The sequence below is a fragment of the Fukomys damarensis genome, unplaced genomic scaffold (genome assembly GCF_012274545.1).
Source record: "Fukomys damarensis isolate Sample0158 unplaced genomic scaffold, DMR_v1.0_HiC HiC_scaffold_5, whole genome shotgun sequence".
Lineage (NCBI taxonomy): Eukaryota > Metazoa > Chordata > Mammalia > Rodentia > Bathyergidae > Fukomys > Fukomys damarensis.
This window is the reverse complement of record NW_022900917.1, coordinates 82,754,443-82,766,645: the sequence shown is the minus strand read 5'-3', so window position 1 is coordinate 82,766,645 and position 12,203 is coordinate 82,754,443. Positions and strand designations below refer to the sequence as shown.

Here is a 12,203-nt window from a genome sequence, read left to right as displayed (position 1 = left end):
TTTTTTGTCCTTTTTTTGAAATTATAATTCAGGGTGGATTTCATATCTATAAATGCTTATTGAGTATGTTTAACTACATTTGGAAGGAGTGTTGTCTTAGCAATGTCTTCTGAATCATGATCTTCCAGTGCAGTTTCTGCATTTTATGAGTTTTGATTTTTCTTTTCTGACTTCTTTTGCAATAACTCCATGGATCAGTCAATTCTTCTCCCATTTATGTTTGTACTGTTGGAGTGCTTTGTGGGATTTCGAGTTCATGGCAACCTCTTCTGTCAGTACAGCAAAGACCAGATAATTTAACAGACTTTGTGTTGGTCCGCAAAACCTTATGCATCCTCCAATTATTTTGGCACTCTTTTCTCTGCAGGGCCCTGATAGCTCCCTTTTCCACTTTCCCTTTTAACAACCACCTGATTTCCAAAGGATGCTTTCTTTCTTTTCTTTTTAATCTTTTTCTCCCAAAAGCTTTGCATTTTCAAGACTACCCTTCTCTGTGGTTGGTGCTGTGACCTCCCTGGTCATTTTGTTTGTTTGTTTGTTTGTTTGTTTAAGTATTTTAAGACTCAGGGTGGATTAGTCTTCCTGAAGTTGGTCTAGTTCACCTTTGAACACTGTTCCCTGCTCTGCCTTCTCTTTTCCCCACAGTTTGTCTCAGTCTGCCTTGGGTTAGGGGAGGTAAGAGCCTGCATATTGAGGCTAGCATTTTTACTTTTAATAATTTTGAAATTTGGGCTTTCTATGTATCTACACTGAGGACTGTTTCCATGTAGCTTCAATTTTATCCTCTTGTTCTGTGGTGTTTTTCAAGAAAGTTTTGGGAGGCTGAGAACCAAACAACAGGCACTGTCTCCAACTACCCACAAGTTTATAGTTTCATTTCACTTACACTGGGATTTATAGCTTATTTCTCAGTTCTAAGCACATTTTTCACATGTTAACATTTATGAAATCAGAGCACATCTCACATAGACAGTGCCTTACAACTAGATTTATATATTTCTGCCAGTCACTTGACTCCAGTGACCTTGAGACCACTTTAAATTTAAGTCTTGCTTGAGCTGGGCCCTGTGGCACGTGCCTCTATGGCCCTAGGTCTCTGTGAAACTGCAAATCCAAGCTATCCTGGGCAATTTAATGATTTAGCAAAACTGTCTCAAAATTTAAAATTTAAAAAGGCTGAGGATGTAGCTCAGTGTTCTCAGTTCAATCCCTAATATGAAAAAAAAAATTTAAGTCTTGTGGTTTCTTGAGCTACATTAGTGGTGTGAATCTGGATATCGAAGCAGATTTATTGATTCAGATTCTCAGCCCCTCCTTCCACCCCACGCTTCTGCAGGACAGAGATGGGTTTATCCTCATCTTTCTCAGAAGTACCTGCCGTAATGATGGAGCATGTCCCAAACGTATGAATAGCATCATATGTCTCTTCCAATGTTCTTCTTGATGGCCCTTTTCCTCAAACACCATGTGTTAAAGATTGATCCTATCAAGTTGCAGTTCATTGATTTTTGGTGCCACCTGGCATTCCACCCTAAAAATGCTGTTTGGTGATCCTTCTTACTGCTGGTGCACAATTGAGTAATTTTCCTATTTGGGACCCTGGTTGACAGTACTACTGGGAAATCCCTGACACATTTTTCCTGATGTACATGGCTGCTCGGTTTCCATGATGTCAGGATCAAGTACAGAAAGCTCTGGTGTCATAATGTGGTAAAGCTGTGCAAATATCCCACTGTCATAGGGAATGCAAGATGTATTCCAAAGTGCTTCACACTCCTGACAGTACTCTTTTTTAAGAGTTCCCATTGCTCAAAGTCACCTCTAATATTTAACATTGATAGCCAATCTGGGAGATGCTACTCATCACACAGTGGTATTTATTTTCACTTCTATGATTAAATCAACACCTTTTCCTTTCATTTTGTCCATTTGGGCTCCTTCTTTAGGGATGTGCCCAAGTAAGTGTCCAACACATCTTTCTGTCATGTTGTCCTCACTTTCCCTATAGATGTCTGGGAATCCTCTAAAACAATCTGGATGTAGATCCTTTCTTGATTTTGACATTAAAAATACGTTTTTCTACATGGAAGTCTGCATTTTCATTTCTTTAGTGTCTCCTTTCATGAACAGGTTGGTGGCTTACATCATTCTCACTATTGTTTCAAAAAAGTTTTCCTGTTGGCCTCACACATTTATCTCTCTGACTCACTAGGAAATGATTTTCATGTATGATACAAGGTAGGGTTCCATTTTCATTGAATCATCCCACCATCATGTGTTGAAAGCCCCACTCTTTCCTCACAAATCAAGCAGTAGAGTTGGGTGGCTTTTGCGGTGTGTAAGTCCTTTCACACCGGTCTTGTGGTCCAGCTCAAGAGTAGCACTCAGGGTATGAACTCCTGTACCTTTATGATAACTGTCCTCACCTGATATAAAGAGGCCTCTCTCTGCTTCATGTTGTCCTGGCTATTCTTGACCTATTGCATTAAAATTAGGTTGCCAGATTTTCCTTCTTCTCTTTCCCACTTCAACCACTGTTTTTATTTGATTAGAGTTCAACTAAGTAAAACTAGACATATCCTTGATTTGTGACACATTTTCATCATTGGTTCATTTATGGACAATAACTTAGATACTAGGTCAGTAGGTAATAACTTAGTATTTATGTACATTAGTACGGTAACTTTAACTTAGGTATTTGCTTATCTTAGTGATTACTTTTAGTAATCTGGTAAATACCTATGTGAATGGAGCTCCATTGTTCCTTTACATATACTTTTATTGCACACAAATACATTTCATTATTCAATATGTTTTACTGTTTTCATAAATTCAGATGAATTGCCACTTTTATATTGTCATAGAATCATGTTGATGTATTCTTTGAAGATGTTTCCATTTGGCTACTATTAAATCAGATTTTAGAGTTCACATTATTGTATGAAGACTATTCCAGTACTTATCTCACCACACAAGTTTCTCTTGTTGGTGTTTTATGACATTCTTCTTCTCTTGCTTTTTCTTTGAATATTTCTACATTCTTTTGCTTCAAACTTGTCCCTTATAAACAACATTTAGTTAGGTCTTTTACAGCCAGGCAATCTCTGTCTTTGATTGGAGGACTTATTACATTTACATGTAATATAACTGTTAATATATTCAGGATTAAATTTACTCTCTGCTTTCTTTACAGACAAAATAGAATCTTCAAAATCTTCAAATGACTGAACACACTCCCAGTTTTAATGCTTGTGTTGCTTATTTTAATTCTTTGCTATCTGAAATCTTACAAGTCAAATTCATTTAGACTTGCCCACATTTTACTACTTTCTCTGCTCCTCATCCTTTTATGAAACTCCAGCCTCCCAGCCAAGACCATCTGTCTCCAGCCTGAAGCACATCCTTTGGAATATACTTTACTTTGGATCTGTAGTTAGCAAATGCTCTCAGTTTCTGTCTGAAGTGTCCTTAGCTCACCTCAGCCTTGAAAAAAAATTCACAAGGTACAGAATTCCCAGTTGGCCACTAGAATCATCCCCTATCACCTACAGCACCACTTACCCATAGTCGACTACAGTCCAAAAATTAAAAATGGAAAATCCTAGAAATGAACAATTATGGTTTAAACTGGTCACTTTTCTGAGTAGCCTGATTTCATAAATTTCATACTGTCTCTCTGGCCAGGACATGAACCTCCCTCTGTCCAGCTTATCCACATTGTATACACTGTGTGTCTGTTAGTCACTTTGTAGCCAGATCAGTTACCAGATGGACTGTTGTAGCACTATAGTTTGTTTGGTGACCCTTATATAGTAGCCTAATACCACATCACAACATCTACATCATTCACCTTACTTCATCTCAGTACATAGGCTCTGAACTCTGTACCTCTGACACTATCACAAGAAGAGTGGGTGAGATACAGTAAAATATTTTTAGAAAGTGACCACATTTACAAATTACAGTATACTGTTTTAATTATTCTGTTTTATCATTGTTGCTCATTTCATCCTGTGTCTAAATTATAAATTAAACTTTATATAAAGTATATATATACAGGGAAAAAACATAGCTTATTTGAGGTTGAGTACTATTTATGGTTTAAAGGATCCAGTGAAGGTCTTGAGGCAGAGGCCTTGTGGATTAGGGGGCCACTATATTCTCCCTCAGTATAACAAAGTCATTTGGTCATTTCATTGTCTTCCAGCTTCCATTGCAGCTTCTGAAAAGTCAGCTGTCAATCTGTTGCTTCTTTATTTTAGACAACGCACTTTTTTTCTGGTTTGATGGGGATTTGTTGTTGTTGTTGTTACTGTTTGGTTTGCTAGTTCTCTCTCAATTATATCTACTCTGATATGAAATTCGTCCATTATATTTTTAATTTTAGTTTTATTTTTTTCAAAAATTTCAAGTGGCCCTTTTTCTAACCACCTCTATCCCATGTAGATTTGTTCCATAAATATTCTTAAGCATGTCCTTGTAGTCCATGTCTGGTCATTCTAACATTTGAGCTTTGTCGGGTTCATTTTATTCATTGTTCTTGCTATATGTCACCCATGGAGTTGGCTTCCTCATGGGTGATTATCTTTACTACATGCCAGGAATTATTTCTGAAACAAAATTATAGGAATAATTCCAAGCTTACAATGAAAATACTTTTCTCATCAAGGGATTTGTGTTCACCCTGCTGAGTGCCCAAGAGCACAACCACTTAAGATCACTGTCAATCAAACCCAGGACTGCAGACTCCCTGGATACCCCAGGCAATTGGAACCAGGCTGAAACACACCATAGCTCGTACAGCTACTTGTGAGTGACATAGGGTCTCTTGTTAGATTAATTGATCTCTGAGCCTTTGTCTCTGAGCCCTCATCCCATAAGGCTGACAAAAAAAAAGGACCTGACTTTCCTGAACTTCTGTCCTCCCTGAGAACATTAGTAACTTTGTGCTTACCATCTCCTGGGGTCCTCACAAGCCCCACACACTGGCCAGGTACTTCTTATATTCTTGTCATTTCTAATGCCTTTATGATATTTCTTTATATTTTCTCTAGTCTTTTGATTTGTTTTCAAAAAAGGAGCTGATTTGAGTAACTAAGCATACCATTACTGGAAGATGGGAGCCCTTGCAATCCTTTTTAAAACAGATTAATTAAGATATATATCCTCAAGCTGGAGGTGTAGCTCAGTAGTAAAGCACTTATCTGAGTTTAATCCCAAGCACTGAAAAAATATATATAATTTGCATTCTATATCATTCACCCACTTAAAGGTTAATGATTTGAAGTTAATGATCTGGGTATGTGATCTTATTAATTCTCTTAATTATGGTAAATATATATGTATGACAGAATTTGCCATTTCAACTACTTTTAAGGGTATAATTCCATGGCATTAATTATATTTACAATATCACACTACTGTCAGCACTATCTAATTCCAAGACTTTCTCATCACTCTAAAGAGAAACCGGTAGTCATCAAACACTAACTCCCAAGAACAACCCTCTGTGCAGCTGGCAGCACACACTGGGCTCATGCCCATAGCTCTCCATCCCTCCCACCCCGGGAACCTCTAATCACTGTCCATCTTCATGAATTTGCCTAGATGTTTCATACAGGGCAATCATACACTGTTTTCCTTTGGGGGTCTGGATTCTTTCCCTTGGCATTATCTTCAAGGTTCATCTATGCTGAAGCATGTATCAAAACTTCCACTTTCTGGGTGAATAATATTCTGTTATGTGAACACATCACACTTTGTTTATCTGTTCATCTGCTCATGAACACTTGAGTTATTTTCACCTCTGAGCCATTATGAGCCACTGCTGCCATCAGTGTACAAGTAAGTCATCCCTATAGATCTAAACATTCCACATCCCTGGACTCAAAATATTTTTCCAAAAGTGTTGTGTTCTGAACATTCACAGATCTTTTTTGCTGTACTTATATTTTAAACAACACAGTAGAACAACAATTTACATATCATTGACATTGTTCTGTGGTATTCTATATAATCTCAGGGTAAAATACACACAGATGAAGGTTATATATGTGTTCTGTGCCAGTTTTGTAAGGGACATGAGCATCCTTGAATTTTGACATTTGAAAGAGTTCCTGAAACCAATCCCTGAAGAAACCAAGGGAAAATTGGGTATGTTCAAGTCCCTTCAATCATTTTGGGTTTGAACCTGTCTATGAGGTTGCTGGGCTATGTAGCAGTTTTGTGTCCTGCTTCCTGAGGAACTATGATGTGGTTTTCCACAGCTACTACCCCCGTTTTGTCCCCGTTTTGTCCCCACCAGCAGCATCCAAGCTTCTCCACAGCCTCGCCAGCACTTGCTTTTCATCATTTCTTGGACTGTGGCCATCCTAGTAGGTGTGAAGTGACCTGTTACAGTTTCAATTTGCACTTCCAGATGACTGATAATGCTGACCATCTTTCCATGTGCCTCTTAGCCATTTGTGGTCTTTTTGGAAAATTGCCTATTTAAGCCCTTTGTTCCTTTCCAAATTGGCTTATTGTTTTTTTGCTGCTGGGTTGTGGCTTCCATATCCCTTAAACATGCCCAAGTCAGACTTTTTCTACTATCATGGCAATGAAACTATTCTCATTAAGGTCACTGGAAATTTCACACTTCCAAGTCTAATGATCAGTCTCTGTCCCCTTTCACGTGACCCATCAGCAGAGCTGGATCAGTCAGCAACACTCTCCTCCTGGGAGTCTTCACCCCTGACCTCCAGGAGCACAGGCTCCTGGTTCACACCACCTATCCATTCTTGTACCCTCTCTTTCATTAGCTTCCTCATCTCCCTAGTTTCTTAGACCTGGGACAGCAGGGTAACCCTCATACCTCATCATCAGCTCTACTCATTGCCATAGGAATCACATTTATCTGAGTGCTTTAAAGGCCCCCCAAGTGCTGATATCATACAGTGTTCACATCTGGCCCAAACTCCCCACACCCCATGTTCCAAATGACAGCCTATGAATGTCTAACAGCCTTTCACATGGAAGAGTCCCAGGCCACACTCTTTTATAGGGACACCCTCAGGCCACATCCTCATTATAGGGACATCCCCAGGACACTCCTTATCTTCTAGAACCCACACCTCCCAGGCATACCTAGGCATGCAGAGTTCTAAAATCACTCTGACTCCTTCCCAACATCACCACCTACCCCAGTCTAAGGAAGTCAGCAGCTCCCACCCAAACCGTCCTGCCCATACTCACCTGGCTGCCAAGGAAGAGTCTTGGACAGATCACCACACACAGTCATGACACTCCCTATTCAGACCCCTCCAATAGTTCATCTCACAGACAACACTAAAACCAGTGCCATGGCCAACAAATTCATGACTCCTGCCCTCTCCTGCTCTCCACACATCTACCCCATGATACCAGCCTCCTTTCTGTCCATGACCATGTAGATGTGCAACCATCCTGAGTTGTCTGTCCCTGGGCCGAGTGGCCCTCTCCTGACATGCTCATCCAAAAGGCAAGGGACTTTGTTGATTCTTCCCTGACTCAGTCCCCTGGAACATGCAGGCCAGAAGCCCCTCAACAAAAATGTGCTGGCTGAGGGACATGAGCCCTCAAAGGGCAGAATATGCCCTCATCTGCAAAACGTGCCTGAGGTCACTGCACCAATGGCAAAACTCTGTGCATGGATCAGGGCCAGCCCCTTCCTCCCCCTGGGCATTGCCCCCAGAGCTGGATCCTGGTCACAACGAAGTCCTCACAGCCCATCTCTGCCCACAGCCACGCCCTATGCCTCTGGAAGGCCCTGGGGGCTGAAAAGTCTATCAGCCGCTTGGTGCTGGCTGTGCTGCTGGCCTGGCTGAAGGAGCGTCCCTTGTCCACCAGAGCCGGCAATGGCAATGCCCATCCCAAGGAGAAGACCTACCTGTACTCGCTGGCTGTGAGTCTATCCCTCCAACCCAGGCTTCTTGGATGCCCTCAATCAGTGTCCAGGAGGTGGGACACAAAAGAGCAACCCAGCTCTGGCCAGGAAGTCAAGGATCTCCTGGCCTAAGGTTGGACTCACACCCCCAACTGCAGGCCCAGCTCCCCATTTCCCAGCCCAGGGTTCTAGGCCTGACTGTCAGGATAGAAATGTCCCTGCAAGTGAAAAAGGGGATTGGATCTTCAGTGTGTGCCTGGCCTGGCACTCACTGTGAAGTACAGCCTTGGAAAGAGAGGGCCTGGGGCAGAGTTCACCCAGAGGGTAAGGGCTTGGAAGCTCCAGGGAGGGTCCACCAACCTTTAGGGAGCAATGGATTCTGGAGAACTCTTAGAAGCTGCCTCCTGCTGCATTCCAAGTGCCCTCCCACCCTTGTTCATCCCTCATCATACCTGTCCACTATTGTCTCCCCAGCCAGAGCATTCTGGGCATGGCAAGCCTCGGGTCCTGGGGCCTGCTGTCATAGGCTCTGCCTTCAAGGGCCATTTGTCCCCAATACTAATGTGTTAAACTACTGTGTGCAGTCACCACACAGCACCTTCAGGGCCAGACCCCAAGCAGATGGCCTTCAGACAATCACTAAGGGTAAAGAGTCAATGGCAGAGTTCAGGCAGGTCAGACAGGTGGCTCTAGGTCATGGGGGAAGGTCTTGAGGGTGTTGGCAGCAGCACCCCAGCAGACAGTAGGGAAAGCAGAGGTACCTGGCTCTTGAGCAGTGAGGTGACCTGAGCAGCAGGTATAGTGAGCTCACAGACAGGCCAGCCTGATACTGCACAGGTGGCAGGGACTGACCACAGGGAAAGGTGTCATCTGGATGTTACGCCTAGTCCTGGAAGTGTCTAAGCAAGGAGTGAGAGGCATGATGGGATGTGGCTTTCACTCTGCACCTCTGGTGCAGGAGCCTAGGGCTTAGAAACTTAACTCTCTCCTCCCCTGACAGGCCATGAACACGCTGCATGAGCTGCAGTTCATGCAAGAGTTCAAGAAGGTCATGCAGGAGGCCTACCCCCAGCTCCTTCTGGCCCTCCTCACTCAGATACACTACGTCCTGGAGCTGAACCTGCCCAAAGCCAAGTCCCTACCAGGGCAGCAGGCCCAGGAGGCAGCCCTGCCCAGCCCCCAGAGGTAAGCACAGGACCTTTCAGACCTTCTGTCCAGCCAGCCAACGGGAATGCCCAGAGAAAGTCAGATATTAGCTTCATCCAGCTGAGGAACAGGGTACCACACACCTAGAGGCTTAAAACAGCAGGCATGTGTTGTCCCAAGGTTCTCGAAGACACAAATCCAAGTGTCCTCAGGCAGTGCTCCTCTGAAGACCATAGGGGAGAAGCCTTCCTTACTTCTTCCAGCTGCTGGTGGCTCCAGGCAATCCTTGATGGCCTGCGTGACTCTGATCTCTGCCTCTTCTGTCACTGGCATTGTCCTCTGTGCCTGTGCCCAAGATTTCTCTTCTTAAAAAGACACCAATCGTCATTAGGGTCACCCTAATGGCCTCATCTTAACTCGATTGCATCTGTAAAGACTTCATTTCCAAATAAGGTCACATTCAAAGGTACTGGGTTACACTTCTAACATGTATTTCTGGTACCAAGGATTGAACTCAGGTCCTTGGGCTTGCAAGGCAGGCGACAGAACCACTGAGCTAAATCCCTGGCTAACATGTCTTTCTTAGGGGAGACACATTCATCCCACCATAACTATGGGCCCCAACATCCTCAGTCACATGGCTCTCCCGCCAGCTCTGTACATGTCCTGTTTCCTCATCAACTCAGGGTGCCTGGTGACTGCTTCTTGCTTCTTAGCCTCCTTGCAAGGCTTCTAGATGTGAGCATCACCTCACCCAGTTTAAGTATGGAATCATCTTGCCCTTGCGCCCAGCTCCCAAGAGGTAGACACCCTTCCAGCCCCTTGGGCACTTCAGGGGCCATGACACATTTTTGTGCCATTATTAGTGGCCCCCACCCCATCCCTCTGTGCCTGACCAGGGTGGACAGGCATGGGTGGGAGGGACCATCCCATCCTTGGGCTACAGCAGGGCTGGCTGCCTTGGCCTTCCATCTGCATCCAGTCATGGAAATCCAATAAGCCCATTTTAAAACAGCTGGGGCAACTCTTTTCATTTGTCTGTATTATGATGTGCTTCATGCAATCTGTCAGTTTTAACAGCTCTCCCCAAGGCACGTCACTGAAAAAAAAAGTCACTCCTTCTCATATTGTCTCTGAGTTCCAGTGTGCATAAAGTTCCTTTTTTATTCACATCAGACATGCAAAATGCATGAATCTTCCATAATAACCTAATAAAACCCTCTCCTCCCAGAACATGAGAGGATTGGGAGGAAGCTACAACTGACTGTCTCTGCTCAGCCCTCTTCTCTCCCAATGTTCCCCTTACCCACATGCCACGTACCTTGGCCAGTCCCCTCCAGCCACACTCTAAACAGCATCCCCTCCCTGGGTCCATCTAACACCTGATATCTGTGCCTTCTTTTCTGTTTGCTGCCTGCACCCCAGGAGTGGATGGTCCTTTGGGGCAGGGCCATCTGTCTACCTCAGGCACTCCCATACCCTGGGAGCATTTGTCTTTCTTGGAGTTCTCTCTGTACTAGTGATGTCTGTATGTCTCTCTAATGCTCCCTCATGCACCATGGACATCCATCTGTTTTTTAGAGCCCCTGAGTAGCTTTCTGCTAGGCCCGGCTGGATGGAGCTCTCAAGCTATATCCACCTGACCTTCTTTCCTCAGCTCTGCTTTCTCCTGCTGGCCTCTCTCTCTCTGAGCAGGTCCTTTCAGCCATGGCTCCAGTAGCAATAGGACCAGACCTGGCTCCGATTGGCCCAACTCAGGTCACATGCCCAATCCTGAACCAATCCCTTAGCCACAGGGCCATCAGAGGGTTGGTTGGTTCAACCTGGCACCCATTCCCTCCTGGAGTTGGGATAAGGACCTGTGTGTCCCTTCTCCAAGGAGAAACTGCCAGGTGAGAGCCACCCTGAAGGGTCCTCAGGGTGAGATGGGCCAATCAGCAGCCACATCAGGAAGGATGACAAGCAATGAGAGGCAGTGGAGAGGCTGATGGTCACTCTCTGGGCCTCAAGGGTAGGTGGCATCACCCAGCGTATCATGGTCCAGGGCCTGACTCATGTTCCAGGTGGATTGGCAGTGTTGGGGGACAGAGGGGCCTAAGAGAGGGTCTGGGGTCCACTACTGAGTAGCCCACTGGCTGGGGGTGTCCCAGAAGGATGCCAGACTGCAGCCAGGTGAGGCATTAGGCAAGTGAGACTGGTCGTGGGCCTCCAAAGTTCCTGCCACCTACTCAGCAAGGCCACCTTGGGCCCAGCACATGCATCTTAGGCCAGGGCTGCCCCATGTACACTGATCACCCCCACCCCCGCTACTGCTTCTCTGACTGACAGAGACCCTCACTTTGAAGACACAGTCTGGATTGGTCAATTCTCAGCTGAGTCCTCCTCCTGCTGACACAGGCTCCACCCACAAGGACTTCCCACTCCTCCTGTCATCCATGAGGTGACTCAACCCCCTGAGGGCCCCTCATCCCCTCTTTCAAAGCCATGCTCATCCTTACCTGCTTGGCTTCCTCAGTGTTCCAGTCCCCCCTGAGCCAAAGGGACAAAGGCTTGTGATAAAGAAGAAGAGAAACCTCACCCTTTGCAATGGAAAAGAAAGCAAAAAGTAACAAGAGCTGGCAAGGATGGAGCGAAACTGGAGGCCTGTGGGTGGGAAAAGAAAAGGATGCCACTGCTGTGAGAGATAGCATGTGGCAACTTTTCCAAAACTTAGCAGAATAGCTGGGCATGCCTGCGCATGCCTGTTGTACATTTGAGCCTGGACACTTTAGCAATTTAACAAGACCCTGTCCCAAAATAAGAAAGAAAAAACAGCTGGATGTGAAACTCACCATGAAGACCATGGGTTCAATTGCCAGTACAATGAGGGGGAAAAAAAACATAAACTAAAACTCACCCTATGATCCACTAATCCCACCTCTGAGTTTATACCTGAAAGAATGAAAGCAGGAACTCACAGATCCTAGAAAATTCTAGCTGTATGTACCACACACAGGAGCCAACAAATGGAAACTGCCCAGGCACCCACCATAAATGAACAGTAATGAAAATGTGATCTGCACATGCAATGGGATACTACACAGCCTTAAAAAGGAAGGTGTCCTGATGCATGAGGCAACAGAGCCAAAGCTGGAGGACAGCTTCCTGAGTAAAA

At 44.7% G+C, this 12,203-nt stretch overlaps 1 protein-coding gene across 9 annotated transcripts in view; it reads left to right on the top strand.

The window, feature by feature from the left end:
• The window catches only part of LOC104872859 (maestro heat-like repeat family member 5), a 66,072-nt gene that overhangs the window by 45,668 nt on the left and 8,201 nt on the right, over window positions 1-12,203 (top strand). For all 9 annotated transcript variants that reach the window (XM_033760894.1, XM_033760897.1, XM_033760896.1 and 6 more), the window contains 2 exons: window positions 7,762-7,921; window positions 8,904-9,088. In XM_033760894.1, coding sequence (XP_033616785.1) covers window positions 7,762-7,921; window positions 8,904-9,088 — 345 coding nt within the window. The remainder of the gene's footprint in view (window positions 1-7,761; window positions 7,922-8,903; window positions 9,089-12,203) is intronic.